General features: G+C 42.3%; 1 protein-coding gene across 2 annotated transcripts in view; it reads right to left on the bottom strand.

Annotated features, from left to right (window-relative positions):
• KCTD1 (potassium channel tetramerization domain containing 1) overlaps positions 1 to 4,080 on the bottom strand; it is a 97,614-nt gene extending 93,534 nt beyond the window's left edge. Inside the window, exon 1 of one of the 2 annotated variants that reach the window (XM_072034628.1) lies at positions 3,984 to 4,080. Coding sequence is in view for 1 of the 2 variants with exons in the window: in XM_072034627.1 (XP_071890728.1) it covers positions 3,862 to 3,870 (9 nt within the window). In the remaining variant the exon portion in view is untranslated. Of the gene's footprint in view, positions 1 to 3,861; positions 3,910 to 3,983 lie in introns of those variants that run through there. The other variant, XM_072034627.1, reaches the window with a different exon arrangement.
• Positions 4,081 to 20,089: the final 16,009 nt, after the last annotated feature.

Raw genomic sequence — 20,089 nt, forward strand, 5'->3', positions numbered from 1 at the left:
CAGGATTATTAAAACTACGATGTACATCATCAACGTGGAATGTGCTCATGGCTTTCACGAATATTTAAAAAAGTGCTCAAGGTATTATCAGCCAGAAAGGTAGTAGTTACTGCCTCCCCCTGCCCATACGCATTCTCTAAGCATATAAATATATTCAACACCTTTTAGCAGAGAAGTAGGGAAAGAAGACCGTACTCTGCCTGCACAAGGAGTAAAGCAGACAAAATAAAAATGAAGATCTGCATTTTATATTATTCACCTTTGATATGAAAAAAAATAAAATTAATTTGTATTCTACAGAAAGTAGGACAACAGCAATCTGTATTTTAGCACAGTAAGGGAAATTAATTCTTTGTGAAACAACACAGAAGTTGATGGAACTATATCAGAGATGAAAGTTATCCAGGCTGTAAAAAGAAAACATAAATACAATGCAGACCAACAGAAGAGATTCCATTTAAAGTAAGAGTTATGTTTCTGTCAGGAAAACAAAAAAAAAAAAAAAAAAAAGAAAAAGAAACAACTAACTAAATTTGTTTCCTGGAAGGAGATCCAACTTGGCTCCATTGCAGCAGTGTAAAAGTGTCCAAAATAAGTAACAGCAGGCATCTCTGCTAAAATTTGCTTCTGATCAACATTATTTTTCCTCTGGTACCAGCGCAGCGCTGAACATATATTGCCAGTGAGGCACAGAAGTTTACTGCACAGAATGGGAAAAAGGGGACTAAAGCTCTGGAATTTAAAGCTCAGCTCAGCCAGTGAACCAATGCATGGTCTTAAACAATTCACATGCTTTCTGTGAGGCTAATTCCCACCTAAATGCTTTAATTTCATGAACATGTAAGGCCAAACTTTGGGGAGGGGGAATACTCTTAATTTCACCTGTGTTCTGTGCCCTCTTCCCCACTCATCAAGGTGGGACCCTCACTGAAGGAGTGTTAGCAACACTGGGTGACTATCAGCTCCCGAAACAGCAGCATCCTACTGAGTCCAGCTGATGAGTAGTTACACCAAAGCAGGAACTTTACATCGTGTTTTAGTGGTCGTGATTGTATATACCAGCACACATTAATAAATGAAGAGCAAAGCACCATAATCACAATCTGCACATCTGTGTCTGTTTTACGGTATCCTGAAAATGTTTCTAAAGTAGCTTGACTACAGAAAGCAGGAATATCTTTCCTTCCCAGCTGGGCTTATGCGAAATTGTGCCCGACTGTGACTAGCAGATATGATATTTTGTTAATTGTGAGAGACCCCACTTTGAATAATGTCCTCACATTTGCTATGATCAGTGAGTATTTCCTTTCACGACACATTTTCTCCATACATAAACTTAACATAATCCCATAAAAAGCCTGTGTGTGCAGTTCTACATGCAGCCTTTCCACTGTGCAGGGGAAGGGCTGGCTTTTCTATACACGATAGTCATGCGATTTTTTCATTTCTGCGTGAGTGAGACCCACAATGAGTGGAAGCCTGCCTCATGCAAAATCGTTTGCTCTCAGGTTGTTCCAGCCTAAAACCGAAGGCTTCATTCGGAGACATCTGGCAAGTAGCGCTTCTCAGAAGCCAGCAACAAAAGCTGCACTAGACATGAGGAAATTGTTCATTAAAGAAACAATACCAAAAACCAACTAGGGAACTATGCCGATGTGACAGATGAAATTGTAACGAAAAGAACAGAAACAATCCAGAGCCAACACAGTCCCAAAGTTTTGCAGTAAATTGTCTTTTGAAAATGAGATGTACGCCAAATATCCTCCCTAAATTCTCACATCTAATTCGGTCGTGTTCAAAATGGAATTTAAATGGAGGCGCTTTCTGAGGGACAGAGCAACACCTAAGGTCTGAATCTGGCTCAAATCCAGAAGAATTCTCCTGAAATCAACAATTACAACAGTGCAAATCCGCAAGAGATCTAAATCTGTCCTAGCTGATTCCAGATCTATCTTTTATTTGCTATATGGCTTGAGGCAAGTCAGTGACCTTCTTTTTATTTCTCAGTTTCTCCATCCGTAAAATGGTGATAATAACGCTTGCAATACATGAAGGCTGGGGGGGGCGAGTTCTGCAACATGGTCTGGATATGAAAATTGATTGGGATAAGTTGCTTGTGGTCACCTCTACCACCTCTCTTGGCTCTTTATAATCTTAATACTCATCTTTTCACTGGCTTGCATATTTCTCTTTCGAAAACCATGAGCCGTAGCCTGAAACCCTCACTCAAGTTTTCCGCTCTTTAACTCCACAGCGGGATCCACAGGAGAACACCGAGGGTGAAATTTGGTCTTTGGCCCCCCCAAACAACAACGACCTGCGAGGCTTTCTGCAACGAAAGGCTCAGTGCAGGGAGGTCTCGTCCCCCTCTGCCCGGGCTGGGGTCCGTCTCGGTGCGTTTTGGCAGAGCTCGGAGCGCCACACACCAACAGAGGTGGCAGCTCTGCCTCCCCTCGCACCTGAATCACGCATCTCTAGCAGTGAAACCCCCCAAAAAACCCCAGGCTGAGCACACCCTCGCCCTGGCAGCTAGGAGAGGGACCTCTAGCGTGTGCTGCCGGCTCTGGCCGGGTGCTCGGGGCGGCACGAACACAGGCGAGGCACCGCAGTCATTTTCAATGCGCCAGGGGAAGTTTCGCTGAGTGCCTCCCAACTACTTCGCAAGCATCCTCGCACGGGAGCAGCTTAACCCAATCGGCATCAATTAAAGTTCCACTTTTTGATTATTTTTTTTTCTTTTTCTTTTTTTTTTTTTTTTCAGCCCTTTTCTTTCCTCCCCCGGCCAAGGCACCGACTCCCTTGCCTACCCCCCCCGCCTCTTTTCCCCCTCTGGCTCGCCCTCCCCCGGCGGCCGGCGAGGGAGGGATTTAAGGCGAAAAGTTGCGTTTTGGGCGAAGCGCTTGTGACAGCGAGGACGCGTGAGGGAGAAGAATAATAAGCGAGGAAGGGAAATAATAATCATAATAACAAACGGCCGGGCCCCCACACGCACCGGGCGATGCCCGAGGCGCAGCGGGGAGGCTCCGCGCCTCGGGGGCCGGGGGGAGCAGGCGGGGGCAGCGCTGCGCCCATTTTTCATGTGCCCCAACAATCCCAGCACGCTCGGTGCCCGCGGGGCATTCTCGAATAAACTTGTATCTGGCTGATTGAAAACAGGCGGCGGATGGCTCTTTTATTTATTATTATTATTTTTTTTTTTTTTTTTGGGGGGGGGGGCACGACGGCCGGTCCCGCGGCGCCTCAGCCCCCTTGGGGTGGGGGGGGGACACCGCGGAGGACGGGCTGCGGGGCCGCGCAGAGGGGGGGTGAAATGGCCGCGGGGCCGCCTCCCCATCGCCAACAAAGGGCGCTGAGTGCGGGGGGGGCTCCGGAGGGGCTGCGTGAGCCGCGAGGTGCCCGCAGCTCCCCGCCGCGCACACAATGGCGGCCCCCTCCCGCCGCCCGCCGCCGAACAATGCGAGGCGCGCACCCCCCCCCGCGCAAACACGGCCGATGCCATGAAACAACCCCCCCATCACCAGCACCAGCACCAGCACCGCACGCACACACCTTGGAGGGGCGGCGGGGAAAGGAGGAGCCCCCACCACCCGTCCGCCTCCCTCCCTCCTTCTTCCCTTCCCTTCGTTTCCCTTCCCTTCCCTCCCTTCTCTCTCTTCCCTTCCCTTTCCTTCCTTTCCCTTCCCTTCCCTTCCCTTCGCCGCCTCCCCGCGGCGCTGCGCGGGTTGCGCGGGGGAGCGCGGCGGGCGGCGAGGCGAGGGCGGCCGCGTCCCCGCGCGGGGTGCGGGCTGCGAGCGCCCCGGCACATGCGTGGAAAGCAGCGGCACCCTCCGCAAAACAACAACACGCCCGGGCAGCCCTTACCTGGAACATCGCCGCCGACAAACTCTGTCCCTCTTTGCCTTTTTTTTTTTTTTTTTTTTCTCCTCTTTTTTTTTTCCCCCTTTTTCCCACCGCCCCCCCCCACCCCCCCTCCCCAAACTCACACACTTCCGATATTTCTCTCTCCCGGCAGCGGTCTGCTCTCCTCGCTACACCAGAGAGAAATGCAATAGCTTGGCTAAGGTAGACAGAGCAAAATACAGAGAATAGTTGCTCCAGGGCTTTGAAACCCCTCAAGGCAAGGATCAGGATACAATTAGCTCATGTCTCTACCTCCAGTCTGAATCAATCTCCGAAATAAAAGTTAAATTAAATTAACTGATCACACGGGCATAAAATTGATCTCCTTCGAAACGTGCATATAGATAGATATATATATATATCGCGTCTAAATTTTTTTTTTTTTCGGATTTCATTTTTTTTTTTTCTGTGTGGAAAAAACAGTCTCATTCCAGCCTCCAACTTGCTTTTTACTCTCCTCTTGCACAGAAAAGCTGATTTTAATCGTTGTGATTAGTTTTGATGTAACGTTTCCGCGGGCGATTTCTGCAAATGGATGGAGTGTTTCTTTGCCAGAAGAGGGAAAAGCAGCAGATGATGATAATTATAAGGATTGTTGGTTGTTTCTTTCTTTCTTTCTGCCTCTCTCCTTCTTTTTATTTGTATTTAGAGCTGTCTCTTCACTTTCCCGAGCTGACCTGACATTGCCATTGCACTAAGGTCGCACAACTTGTTGATTAGGATCACCTCCCGTTTTGATCGAGGGATATGTGATAATTTGGCAGTGGAGCAACACATTTTCTGTTCCCTTGGCTATATAACTTCCCAAATGACGTGTATAAAAATAAGCACATGGAGTCTGCTTTGCCCCAATCAAGTCTGAATCAATGCCTGGGGGTGATACACAAACTCATTTCAAATGTTCAACCATGCAGAATTGCAAAAAGATTGAAGGAGTTGCATTGCATTTTTTATTTTATTTTATTTATTTATTTTTTTTGGAAGCAGTAAAATTAAAAGAAAACAAATCCTTGTAAGCAAATCCAGGAATTTACCACTTAGCTTCATGTGACATTGCTCACAAATGCTACTAACTTTCTTTCCCCAATTATCCAATTAAAATGGAGCCCTGCACGTTTCCTGTTCTTCAGCCGGGAGTTTGCAGCTCCCTTCTCCTGATGAAAATGAAACCAGGGATAACAAAATAATTTGGAAATCTTTCTCCTGACCGGGGTTCACTTATACTGCCTCCCACTTACACTCCCACTCCATTGCACGTTGCATCGTTCAAAGCTCCTGTGTATAGAAGTCTTCTTTTTGTTTTTGTTACACTGGGCTATTTTGTCATAAACCCATGGGTCACCTCCCATTAGTGTCACATCCTTGCAGTACACTTTTTTGAAACGGTATGTTTCTAAGCACTTCACAGTCCATTAATTCAGAGACTCTGCTGACATTTCTTGTGAAAAAGACCAGGCTGTGAGGCCAAAGCTGCCCAATAAAGCCCCCGAATGATACCAGACATATCCAGCAAATACCTACAGTTAGCTTTTTATTTGTGTTTATTATTTTAAATAAAATAATGCAAAATATGACAATTGCCTTTTCCTCATAAGGCAGTTGATGTAACCTAAGGAATGAATAATTCTCTTGCTTAAAAGTAGATCCAACCCAATCCACTCTTTTTACCTTATTTTTCTCTCTAAACACAAGACTAATAACGTGGTAGCATTTCTCACGTAGGAATCACATCATTTGCAACTGCTTTGCCATTGTGATATACCACATGTAGATATATTGGGTTGATTAATCGAGAGTGGCTGACAGAAATTAAAAGGAAAAAAATTAAGGAACCACACACTTTCACGCCCCAAGAAATACTGAACCTAGCTTCATCTGCAATTTTTAATTTTTAATTTTTAATATTCTTCCAAACAAACCAGTAGCACACAGGGGGAACACCTCCCCTCAACCATTTGTGCCTTCCCGACTTGGGTTTTTGTGGACCATGGTCACTGCAATTCTTACTGATGTTATGCAGCTTTAGCAACTGAGTCACTTTTAAGAACTTAACGCTGGTTTAATAACTTAAAGTCTTACGGCTCGTCAGTGAAATGCAGTAAAGAAAATGCTCAAAGTTTTCCATCCAGTTGAAGTGAGTAGTTTATAGAGTTCAGTAGACCTGTGTCTTGACCCAACTTTATTTCTGGCTCACTGTGTGTCACTGCAAAAATTTTTATGTCTCTCTGTATGTGACTGTTTTAAATGCTTCACTGCTCTTCTCTTTCTAATAAATAAATAAAGCAATGCCAGCAGCCTGGTACTCATTAGCGACCTGCATAATACAGAGAGAAAATCAGGAAGGGAACAAATTTTAATTTTAAGCTTGCATGTGGCTGTTAGGGAGAAAGGTGAGGGAAATAGAAATGTACCTTCCTTTAAAAAGGCAAAAAATATTATTATGCTTTATTTTACCCACACTGAAGGCTTTATCAAATTATGCCAACAGTAGGTTAAAAAAAAAAAAAGAGAGAGAAAAAAAATATTTTCTTCAGAAGCAAGAAAATGTTTTCATTACCTCATGAAGGCTCATTTGGTAAAACTTTCATCTCTGAGTCAAAAAATGACGGGCTTAAGTCTCACATCACATTTACAGGGTAGGGGACATGCACAATGGGGGTAGCTGCAAACCATGGTGGGTAGTAGATATCTACTATTAGATATAGGGGTAGATACCACTGCCTCCGTTTGTCTGCTGCCATTCCATGACAGGACTGCAGCCTCCTCCTTCCCATTATATGATGGTGAAAAATATGAATGCACATCAGTTAGATCCTCAAAGAAGCCAAGGTTAACGGTTACGCTTAAATACCATCTGCATCTCTTTTTACATGCAAATTAAACATTTCCACAGTACTTTCTAAGCAGGGCAGAGGAAAGACCCAGCCTGTGGTTATCCTGCCCTCTCCCTGCAGCCACTACCCGCAGCCCTCCTTCCCTCAGCTCAGGCCTCAATTTACTGCTGGCGTGGCCCTGCTCTGACCTGCAGATGTGTTTTTGACATCAGTACAGTTCACAAAAAGACAGCCTAGCTCATAAGGGCTGTCACACATATATATATACAAATATATATATATATAAATATATTAGCAGTGTTTACCTTTATCAACTGCTCGGAGGTAATTTGCATGTTAAGGAGAATGCATTAAACCAAATTCTTTTCTATTTTACTTGGAGTTATCTTTTTTTTTTGAAAACAGGTTTACATAAAACTTCATTGTGTTTGTGCATTATAAATATTTTACTGATGCTGAATAGCAACCTTAATGAGCACAAACTGAGTTCAATATTTGATTTCTGAATTTTTGCTCAAATCATCACCTGTTCCTAATTAGCCTCTGGAAAACTATAGTAGTTTTGCTGCATCATTGTCAATGTTAACAGTTTGGAAAATTGCAGCTTTTGAAGAGGCAGGGTTTCCAACGGCTGCGGATCATATGTGTCCACTTGCCAAAGGGCATTATTTCTGATTTATCTGTAATCCTGTCTGGAAACAAATACAGGGGCTCTTCTCAGGAAGGCCCTTATGTCAGCTTGACCTTCTTTTCAAAGTTTCCTCCTGCAGGTTGGTAGGTTTTATATATGTATCAATCTCGCTTCAAAAATATTAAGAAAAGCTGGTTAGTGTGGAAATAAAGGCTAGCAACAGTTGCCTACACTACATAGTTTGTAAGTGATTCCTTCTCCTTTTTAGTAAAAATTAGTGGATTTTAAATTGCCTGCAAAGGGGGAGATTTATGAACACAGTTTCTCCGGATTTGTTTTCCCCAAGGACTGTTTAAAAATACCGTATCTTTTTCTTTATTATCAGTAACATTTTGATGCAGCATTTGAAGAAATAGATTTTATTATTTAACTGTAATGTGAATTGAACAGGGCAAGCCCTAACAAGCAGGGAAGTAGCCTAAGCAATGATATCCTTTCTGCACTTGTGAGAAGAAATGACTGGAAATCAAGCCACGGGTGCACTGTAGGAAGGTGGCTGACCTCATGCAGTTCGACCCTGCCTCTTAAGGGGTCCAGTCGTTCCACTACCACCTATGCCATTTATGCCCTAGTGCATTTAGGAAACCAACAGAGGCTGAATAGGGGTATTTCTGTATCCCACTACAGTTGCCAGCTGTTTCCATGTGGATCCCCTTGTTCTGCACTTAGCTGCCCAGAGATGACAGCTCTGCCTGCCCTGCTCCATGGGAGGAGATGATGTCCCTCCCTACACCTTGGGCTCCAAGCTTTTGGTTGTCTGCTTCAGGAACGAGTGCAGTCTGTGGGTAGCTGATTTAAGGACAAATAGCATCACTGGATTGGGAGATAAAGTTCATTTAACTTTTTATGTCATTTTTCTAATTGGTATGAAAACTGAGATTGAATTAGGTTCTTCCCCAGAAACATAGGTTTTTGGTGTATCATAATCTCCTGAGAGTCTCTAGGTCCCTTGTGAAGATATGGATAAGCTTACAGACTGCATGGGTAATCCAGGGACCACAGAGCAGTTTTACAGAAAACCTCTCTTCATTTTAGAGATCTCTTCTATGAGTGTCTTTCAGAAGCCTTCAGTACCCCCAGATCCCTCTGCCAGTGATGGGAGCTGGAAATACTCAGACCTCTAGCAATTCATGAAACTTGTGGATAGGTAAAAAAAGAAATGCTTAGAAGACTGTATTCAAGCACGCAGGACTAAAACTGTGAGTCTGGGTATAATTGCCTCCTATGTATATTTGCATTTATAATGAACTTTGGGAAATCCTCTGCATTTTTCTGATGTTCTCTACTTCTCTTTTCCCTCCCCAATTACTCCTTCCCCAAGAAGCGTACCCCTCTGCTTACTTGGTGATTGCACAGAGAGGCTTTTTGAGGAGCAGAATGGGACAATACCACAGTGCCTTTGTTTCTTGCCTTCAGTGAGCTGTTGCACAGAACAGTTGTAGAAAAAGAGCCAATTCTGCAAAACAGGTGGAAAAGAACCAATTCTGCACAACCTGTGACGGCAGACAGCAAACTGGAGTTCACCCATTCTCCTGCTGTTACTTACTTCTTTTTTCTTCTTTCTTTCCCTAAGCACACTTGAAACTTCTTCCCTCCACCCCAACACAAGCCAGATGTTTTATTCAGATTAGTGTGTCCACTTTACCAAAGGACTAATTCACCCATATGGTCACTGTAAGCTTTTCTGGGCTGGATTGTGTGAAATACCAGAAGAATTGAACATGTAAGAAATTTGAGTCAGTGTGGTAGATAAAGCATGCAGAATTCAGGGCATAACTGATAATGCATCTCATGAGATTGTACAAATTGCTCTAAGACCATTCCAACTGAACTGCTCAACTATTTCTAATTAAAGACTACGCTGAGGAAAAGAGGGTAAAGGCTGTGTGTGCGTGTATGTGTGTGCACGCTGAGGGGTGGAGGGGGGGAGAGGAATTGGTAGGGAGTAAAATATGCATTTGATTAACTTGTTTTTCCTATTTTATATTTTAGTACTCTATAACAAAACACACAGTTTCTAGAGGTAGTATAATCTGCCTCATTCTCAGTTCACCTGGTCCAGAACCACTTAGCTTCGCTTCACGGTCCTATTGCCTGAGCCAAAACTGCTCATGAGAAGCCCTATAATACAATGGTGGTACCTTCAGGGCACCATATAAATTTATGTTAGAGTATCTCTTTGTTCATCCTTTGGGTGTCTGAACCTCTTAGCTTTCCTGCCTATAAAAGTATTCCCTGAGCACACCTATGCACATAGTGAAAATGAGCAGAGGTATCTGGTGTTGTTAAATAACAAAACACACCAACAACCTTCCCTTCTGGATTTTTAGCATTAAAACCACCATTCTCAGGATTGTTATTTAACTGTACCATGAGTTTTCTGAGAGAAAATTGGCAATGATGATACATAACTCTCTTTCAATATAGCTATACTTCTATACACACTCTTCCAGAAAGTGTGAGATAGTAGCAAAATATGGTAATACATTGAGGTAGTTATTTGAAACATGAATTTCTACTCAATAAAGCATCCTATTCGACTGAGGAAATATTTCAGAGGGATAGAAAATACAGCTTTAAGAGAAACTCAGGCTGTAAAATCTGGATTCATATTTGTGTTTTGGATAGCCCAAAGCCTGGGAGTGCATATGTTGGTCTGGGGCGTTCAAGTGGCTGATCTGGATAAAGAAAAGATTTGTAGCATTCGAAGCTGGCTGTTACTATGTCCCCCCTTCAGAAGCAGTCTGTTCCAAGGTTTTAGATCTACAAATAATGACTGCAATTAGTGATCTGTGGATTTTGGAACCATACTCATTTACTACACTCATTGTAGACCAAGTGTATCTTTTTAAAAAAATCATTTGAAAGAGATACCGCCTGGCTTTCTACTAAAAATCAGGTACTGCTTGTAGCACTTTCCAAATCAAAAATGTATTTTGGTTGGTATTGTATTTCTGTAAGACAGAAATTACCCTATGCTTTCAATGCTATGCATGAGTTTTGAAAAACTGATGTTGCCAATGTACGTACCTTTGCTCCCTCTTTGCAGAAAAGCAGTGGTACTTTTCTGCTTGGAATAATTTGGAGAAAGCCACTTTTAAATCAATGATGTTTTTCTCCTAGCCACTTCATGAAAAGCAGCCGTTTTTCACCTCATACCGATTTTACATCATTGTCATTTCCCAGGCTTGCAAGGTATTATAGGAGCTGGGCTAGTCTAGTCCTACTTGATGGATGAGCTTATATAAAGAAGGAGTGGTGCAAAAATGTTAAGCTACTGTCTGCTCCATTCTTGGTTCCATGTGTTATGCGGATATCACACCTGCAGTTATATTGGTGATTTTTATGTTTTAGTAATGGCCCGATACTTTGTTTTATACAAGGAACTTGTAAGCACTGAGTAGTACTATACAACAGTAGGTTTTTGGGTAGAGACAGCAGCCAGAGGTACGAACCTTGCCACCTCATCACTATTCTTTTTTGTTCATTTTATGGTTGAAAGTAGTGGCTTGCCAGAAGCTCATCGATATTTTAATCCATGCCCTGCTGGTCCTGTCACAGCTGCTAGGGGGAACATGAGGAGACCTACAAGTTTAAAGAGGATTTTAGTTGACTGCCTGTGAAAATAGAGACTGTCATCTCCTAAGGCAAATGCTGAAAATGTCTGCCAGGGAAAAATGCCCATCTGGAAAAACTCTCCCTCTCATGCCACAGTCAATGAAAATTGCTGTGCTAGTTCATGCAAGGGCAGTACCATAGATACCTTCAGGCAACCCTTCTGTGTTCTAGCCAGCATGAGACAGATGTTGAGAGAAGTCCTACCTTGTCAGCCAACCTTCTGCTATCCTTCTTGGGGTTTTGCCGTTGTTTTTCTTCCAGTCTTCAGTCTTCTTGTGAGTGACCGAACCGTGGAGTGTACATCCTAGAGAGCCTCTAGGAGAAAGGACATGATGATCACCAAACATATATAGGTGAAGGTGGCATGAAGGAGGCATCTCACAAGGGCACGTTAGCAAGGAAGCATTGCTGCCAAGGCCACGTCTATACTAGGAACACTCCCCTGACAGAGATAATAGCAAGGAGTGCTGGCAAAGAGTCAGTGGCTTGATGTAGCTGGCATAGCTGCTCGTGCAAAGGAAGGAATAGAGCTCTGTGTTAAGGCTGCTGATTGCCTTTTCCTCTCTCTGCAATTACACTACCTGTGTACACAAATAGCTACTCCAAAGTGCACTCACACAGGCAAAACTTCCTTATCTCTCTGCCTCCTGCACTTCTCTGCCCCAGCAGAAAATGCAGAGTTCTGCTAATGCAGCAGCTGCTGCTCTCCTTCTCCTCGTGACATCAGCCAGCAGTGAAAAGCAGCATCCAAAATGATCTGAAAAGGGCACAAATATGAAGAAAATATTCTTTCCCTTTGCCTGGGCATTTGCTGCCACTATCCGGTACCTTGGCCATGGTATTGTCTCCTGATTTCTCTTAGAAAGATGTGCTCCAGAAAGATGATGTGCTCAAATTGCTTTTTTTTTTTTTTTTTTCCTTTTCTTAGTAGTCAGCTAACCAACCCACTCTGATGCAAGTACAGGAGCAATCCTCTCTGTTACTTCTCTGTGCCCACATACAGGTAGGTGTGGAAATGTGCAGGTTGTTGCTGTGCAGCAAAGTCAAACCAAACTTAATTCAAAGTAAAACCAATGAAGTCACAGAGAGAATGGTGCCAAAGTTTATTACCGTACACTTGTCCAAGACTAAGCTCATTTGATCTTCAGTTATCCCCAAATTCAGGATACACCAATGCCTCTTAATTCATCTCAGGCTTCTCTCAATCCTTTTCAGCTGCATGGGACAATGAGTACCATTAGCAAATGTCTCTCAATCACTGTTTATTTTCCCCTGCCAGCTCACTAGTGCAAACATTTGCTGGGAGTGGTTTCTGTGTCCCCCTGAGGAGCAGTCCTTTCTCCCTTCTTTCTCACCAACAGCTACAGTCCAAAACCTGAAAGATACCAACCACACCAGGAAGGTCCTGGGCTCCTGTGACAGCTGTGGGAGGGGATTTAGTGTTTTCAGCCTTTTGCAGGAACAAACTGAATTACAACAGGTATAGTTGGTGCCACAGCTGGATTCATTTTTTTATTATTATTATTTTTTTCTGCTGGTATTTATTTTCTGTAGCATGCTTTAGAATTTATTGGTCATGACTTTCCAAGAAGCTGAGTGTCCCTGTTTCCCTGGGAGAATCAGGTCAATACTCTTCAGCTGCTTTACAAACATTGACCAACTAATCCATGCAATACCCCCCAAGATACGAAAAGGAGGCAGAGAGATTATATGACTTGCCCAAAGCAACAGAAGGAATAAGTGTTAGGCTTATTATGAACAGGGCATATAGATCAAAGGAAATACAATGAGAACTCAGGAGTTCCTGTCTCCCGGTCCAGTTTTTACAACAGAGAACAACACTTCTTTTCTACTGTGCAACTTTTACAGGGTTTTTTAAGCAAGGAATCTTGTCAAAAGCTTGAAGAAAATCCAAATAAGTCATCTTAACTATGTTGGTGCAGATGACTTATGTCTGTGAAAGAAACTTGCAGGCTTGCCAGCTTTCAGTGAGAAATGATGTTGTAAGATTACAAAGGCACAATCTCTTTCTCGAATAAAGTTGTTACAACGACTTCCCTCTATGGCCTTAGCTATAAAGCTACAGGATTAATTTTATTATTATTATTTTTTTTTGTTTCCTTTTTGTCCCCCCCCCCCCCTTTTTTACTTTTTTCCCCTCTTAGTATGTGTTTTAAGCCTTCTTAACAGAATCCTTGTCTGTTATAACCATAACACTTTGGTAAATTAGGAGCTTACAAATAGATGGGTACTGGCCATCACCCTTCTGGACTCTTTGGAGACTTACTTGGTTCACTCCAGCAATATGTATGTCCCGAGGAAACATCATTTTAACTAGTTCCACTAATTTCACTAGTTCACAAGTTCCTATGGCTTTAAATACCACAAAGTTGTACTTCTCATTTCTGATTTGTTATGTAAATTCATTTTAATGTGGAGATCATATCCAAGTGTAAGCTTGTGGAAACAAACATACTGCAATTTCATATTAATTTTAGTACTGGTGGTAAACATGTTCTGTTAATATTTTGTTCAAGTTTTAAACATCATGCGGTTGTATAGGCACTCCTTTACAGGTGTGGTAGTACTGAGTACTCTTCTGCACATATGTGTATGTGTGTATATAAACATGCATATCTCTATATCTATATATCTGTCTATGAGCAACAGAGAGGACAAAGATAAGACAAACAAAATCCTTACTTTTGAATTTTCTAGCTTTTAAACAATGAGATATGCAATCAATATTTTATTCAGAACAGTTTTCTCCTGTTAAAATATTTATTTATTTATTTTTAGAGAAAAATGGGAAAATAAGAAAGACCACTGGGCAAACTGTGGAGAAATTTTCAGGAAGGTACCTAAAAGCTGTGTTCTGAAATGTCTGGTTTGGGTCACAGGCAACCTGAAGGCTCTCTCAAAGTCCAGGTGCCTATCATCCCGTTCAACCACTCCATGTTTCTGAGCAACTGTAGGTGACAACCATCTCTGTATGCAACAGGATCTCCAGTGATGGGAGGTGGATCATTTCCTGCCTATTCTTGCCAGAGAATCTCACCCTCTCAGAAGGTGTTTTCTTAGCACTTTGACTTGGATTCTGCTGCATGATGGTATTTGATTACTTTTTACCTTTATTTATTTATTTTTTTTTGGTATGAGTATATGCCAACCAGCTTGTCCTTTGAAACAGTGCTCACAGTAGCTACAAGATGATTCACTGGCTTTAAGTGCTTTGTTTTGCCCTTCAGCCTGCTAATTCTCTTGCATTCTTAGATTTTACACTTAGAAGTTTTTATTCAGATGCTATTTTATGGAATCATATTATCAGTGGTCTGAATTAATCAGTAAATATTTACTCCCCAGATTTTCTATCAAGTCACTGAACTAGCTAAACACTTAGGAAGAGACTTAGGTCTCATTAAGTGCAATGATACTTAAGCACATGTTTAAATGCTTTAATGAACTGAGGCCTAAAGCCTCCACATTGTTATTACACTAGATTAAGCCAGCAATTAAAATTTACCAATTGGAAAAAGTTAGTTGTTTCTGACAATATTGTTAGAATGAATATTCTTTTGTGCATACTCTCTACCATATGACTTAATAGAAATGCTCATTACATTCCCCCAGCATGAAGGGAAAATTAACAGCAAAGGGGGAAACCCTTGTTTACAGGGATGCTGGTATTTACAGATTGTCTGGATCATGAGGTTTTAGTAAAATGTCTCTCCAAACCATTCATATATCAACTGGCAAAGTAAGTTGGTAGTAGGTGAAGTAGATACTGTTGCTATACTGTCCAAGTATTGAATTTTATAGGTAGTTCCATAACAGATTACCTTCAGCAATATAGAAAACATCTCTTCTAATGCCACCTACTATATCATTTAGGCACAAGGCTCCTAAGGCAGCTAGGTGCACGAATCTCTTGGCTGCTGTGTTGAAATATACAGTCCCTATGTGGTTGTGTTTATTTTTATTTTTTATATATTTATATATTTATATATATATATTATTTTTTTCCCAGTTTCTTGCTGCTTGGTTATACCCCATGTGTTCACAGAGTGCTTGCCTAAACCAGCCAGATTTATTCAGTTTTGGTTCTGCTGAGTTTCACTTTAGGTTTGAGTGCAATCCAAAACATAGGGAACCACGTGCCATCCCAGGCACGTTTTGGCAGGTGTTGGCACAGTTGGACTCCTGGGACGTGTCTAGAGCCCATATAAACCTGGGCAGACCTTTTGATCCTTTCTACGTTGTTGGGGTGAGAGGCTAGCTGGGTCACCTTGTTTCCTAATCATGCTAATTCTTTGCTTATTTGTGGTGCTTCCTATCTGGAGAATGCTGTTTTTTCATTGTTTAAGTATCCTGAGAGGCAATTGTTGCTTCCATATGTTTACCTTCCCTGCTGCTTATAAATGGCACAACTTGAAACCAGCTAAAAGGCTGACAAATGAATCTGAACCTTGTGAATACAGAGAGGAAGACATGCAGCTGTAAGAAAGACAATCTTCTTTGTTTTGGAAGAATTTGCTCAACACCTCCTGGCATGTTCTTTGGTTTGTTACTCTGATGCCAAAGCCTTTAAGAGAGAAAGAAAGGCTCATATGATTATGCCCACTTGCAGTACAGCTGACTTTAGCAGTAATTCATTCACTAAATGAATACTTTTAGTTTGGGATAACATTTCACTTATGGATGAGATTAGTACACCCAGTGTGAAAGTGGAAGTGTTGCTTCATTCCTCATTGCCTCACTGTCACAGCTTCTCTGATGACATCTTCCAGAAATCAACAAAGGAATCACGAACTAGCTGTGAAGAATCACAAGGCAGGGAAGTGTCAGCACTGCTAACTAAACTTGAGGCCAATGTACACCCATGGAAACTTTGCTTCAATAGAAATGTGTAAATAATGCCAAGATGATTTTGCTTTATTTGGATGCCAAAAATAAAAGTAAGATCTGGCTACCTAGTAAACACTCCAGGGTAATGGTGAGTGTAGGACACAGCCCTGCAGGGTGGAGTATCCTCACATCTGGCTCATGTCAATGGCAGCACAAGGTTATCAACACCATCAGCTGTCACTCAGCACTGTCAAGATCAAGCCAAAAGAGAAGAGATTCTTCTCACAGTGCAAGAAAACAGCTCAGAGTGCATACTGGAAGCTTGCCCCTGTCAGATGCCTGCCACTGTTTGCTGCCCATTTGTCTCATCATCGCAGATATTAGGGTTCAAATATGAGTTCTCATTTGAGACAGACCATAGGAAACGACAAAGAGAAACTCAGAGTATCACAGTTATTTCACTCTCCGGGGACTACAGCATCCTAAATGCAGGCTTGTGGCTTGCTTTAGATCAGAGCAGAAAGAGAAGTTGGACTGACAGTAAAATCCTGTAAACATAAGAAAATATAATTTAGGCAAGCACTGGTTCCAGTTGAGCTGGAAGCTCTGTTTCAAAGACTTAAAATCTTATAACGTAGTTTTGCTTGAATCTTAGTTCTGAACCATCTTCTGTGTTTTTACTGGACTGGGTGAAAGAACTTGCATCAAATTAAATGGAAAGAGTTATAAAACACAGGAGTTTCCATAAAATGCTCTTGTTCTGAGCCAAAACCTCAGGAGGTATCAGGCACCCTCTGTAAATGAATCATTCATCATGCAGCTTCCTCTTACTTTTATTTTTGGCATCTTAATAAATACAATCAATTTAAGGTTGTTTACACAGACACACTGTAAATGAAATAGTCTGGGCTGATTTATTTCATATGAAGGTCTGGCCTATTACTATTTGTGTAAAAAAGAATCAGTGTGGAAAGAATTCTCACAGTTCTTGTAATTCCCCCAAATGATCTTAAATTACAATGGGGCTGCTTGAGTGTAATTAGAGAAGAAAGGAAAAATGAGTATCTTGATCACTAGCCTTGCTCCCATGCCCCATCCAAACTGTCTTTCTGATTCACACTGATTCTTTTAGAAGTTACAATATTAAAAGACAAACAAACAAAACAACCAGAGAACCAGCCTGCCCTAACCTTCAGTGGAATTTACTGTACTGCAACTGTATGGTTTTCTAGCAGAATCTACAACGTGATCATAAACCAGCCTTGTTGTGTCCTAAATTTTACGGTGCAAAGATTGCTTGGAGGAATAACCCCTTTTGTTTGGCACATTGGAGCCCAGATTGCCATGACTGTGGCTCATGTTTTGTTCATGTGTATACATATGTATATATTTTCACTTTCTGCTCTTTTCATTTCTTTTGGAGCACTGAGGCTTGTGTGTTAGCTAGTTTTAAATTTCTGCAGCAGGGGAGCTGAGGAGCAGCTCTTTATTTTTTTTTCCCCCCGTTTGTTCCCTGAACTCTTCTTGCAGTTTAACAAGTCAAATACAAAACACGGGGGGAATAAACATCCACATGATGGTACTGTGCGTGATATCGCATCATTGATTGGATATACTGCATTGGAACATCACACAAAAGAGCCTGTAACCAAAAAAATTCAGTTGCCTGGAGCTTTGAGCTTTCAAATTAGGCTAAAGAGGTTCCCCTGATAACCAGCAGTGTTGAAGCTTTCAGTATTATTTAGCTGCCCAGACATCAGTGAAGGTTTTCAGTTAGAAGGGCCTGGAGAGCTAACACACCAGCGAGGTAACCCACCTGCCCACTCAATACTTTAAGATCAAAAAGTCTATCTAAAAATCTTCAGTTTACCAAGCATAACTGGGAGCAAATGCGACTTTCCCTTCTTCAACACTATCTCTGTCTGTGCAGCCTATTTTGCATCAAAAGATCCATTTGAAAGTAGAGATCCCTTAGAGCTAAATATTCTAAACTGACAGAAGAATTTCTAGTGGCACACCAGCCTAGAGCCATATTTTTATGAGGACATCACTTTCTATTTCTAAGCTTCAGTATGCACTCATGCTTCCTCATCGCCAGGAGCCATGCCACATCAAGTTGCCTCCTCCCAGCTTTTATGTTTTTTTTAATGGAGTCCGGTTTTCTGCCTAACTTATGGCTATCTCCCTGACAAATTGTCAGACACCTAAGTCACTGGGATGGAGGAGACTTGGTGTGACGCAAGCCTGAAAGGGCATCATAGGTGCTATTAAAAAATATAAGGGACATCCATTTTTAAATCTGATTATTCCTGAAAGTTGGGAGAGATTTAAAAGAGAACGTGGAAAAAAATTAAAAAGAAAAAAGAAAGGACAATATGCACTATGTAGCGCTTAATATAAGCTGTGACCTAGAGATAGACAAGACACTTCTCTCCTCTTCCCAGAGACTTTTACATTAATGGGCCTGATCCCGTACTGCTTGGCACCCCGTGATATTCCTACAAATGGGAGCTGTGTGGGACCCTGGCACCAGCAGTGCTTTGCACGACTGCCCTGGGGTCACTCGCTCCTTGGGGCAAGGCTCGTGACTCCTTGTGCATCTCATTCAGCACTGAGCAGACTGCCGGCACTTAAATAAACTGCAGTCCCTTTGGTGTCTGGCTAGAGCCCGACACGTCCGTACTGCTGGATTTAAAGAAACAATAATGGACCTTTCTCGATTTCATACCAGGCGGAAGCACTGCTTTTACAGTAATGAAGCTCATTTGTTTTCCTGATGAAAAGGCATCAGGGTTTAGCTGCTCCTTTGCAGTGCTGGGGAGTTGAATGCTTGCTAAAATATTCTGAAGGACTAGCACAAGATTTCGGTCCTATAAATTCCACATCCATCAAAGAAGGTAGGAATTTTTATGTTAAAAGAAGAAAGATGTGCTGTTATAAGTCAGCAACTTAAATGCCTTTATCTATCCAGCCTGCAAGACATCTGCAGAACATTCAGCAATTAAATATGCCCCCAGCTGAACAATAATGTTGCTGCTTGGTCTGCATATAAATTAGGATGAGTTAAGGGTGGCTGTTCAAGCTGGGCTCTGTTGTTGTCAATATCCTATGCCATAAGATGCCTTTGAAATCACCCTGGACTCTGTGAAGGACCCTTAAAAGGTCCCGGCCACTCATCTCTTCCCTCCCCAGACCTAATAAAACAGAGCTCAGATCCTTGTGAGTGGGATAAGTACTAACCATTCATCACCTTAGATAGCTTAGGTTGTCTCTCAGATTGCCAAAATGCACATCTTTGGGAAGGACGGAGGAAGAAGAGGGCTGCACTGCATCATTTCTGAGGGTGACTAGAGGATATTGGCGTCAAGGGCCGCCTGCGGAAATTTTATTGTGCATACATCTTTTCTCTCGTGCCTTCTGTATAAGGATCCCAAAGTATTTTGCAGATGTTAAAGTATTTCTTGAAGCTGTTGTATTTCTCTGGCAAGGCAGACAACCTGGGGATGATCTATAGGTGCCCGCTAACATGCAGAACAACAGCAGCTGCAGTTCCTCAAGGGACAACAGCCCCTGCCCCGGTCTCTGGACTCTCTTCTCTGCCTGAGGTCACCCCCTGTAGGAACAGAGGTAGTGGGATAGACGCTGGGGACACGGACATCCACAGCAGCAGGGGTGAGATTTGCCAGAGCTCAGCTTTCAGGACCCTGAGGCATAAACTTCTCAGATGACTTACACCTTCCTTAGGACTGTAGCACCTTTCTGCTTACATTAAATTGCCTTGAGATTAGAAAGAGGGGAGGAAAAAAAAAAAAAAAAAGAGAAAGCATTTGTCTTTGCCTGTTGGAACTTATCCTCCCACACAGCAACAAATTTGTATCTGAGAAAGAGAAACACTGGCTTGCTCATTGCTCCCAGTAGTAACCCTGTGGATAACCTGGAGAACACAGGAAAACACACGACTACAAAACACAGCACCTTGCATGTTGACTGGGCTCAAGCACGTGTGATTGCATAGCAAAAAATCGAGTTGGAGCTCTGTCTTCTGGGCAGAGCTTTCCATGTCAGCTCTCAGCAAGAAAGAGCTACTTATTCTGTGCCCTGAATCGAATTTTAGCAGCACCTTTATTTATAAGCACTACAGAATATCTGTCTTCTTTCAGCAATTTTATGGCAACAAACAGCTCACACCTCCCTTTCACTG

This window comes from Anas platyrhynchos, chromosome 2 (genome assembly GCF_047663525.1).
Source record: "Anas platyrhynchos isolate ZD024472 breed Pekin duck chromosome 2, IASCAAS_PekinDuck_T2T, whole genome shotgun sequence".
NCBI lineage: Eukaryota > Metazoa > Chordata > Aves > Anseriformes > Anatidae > Anas > Anas platyrhynchos.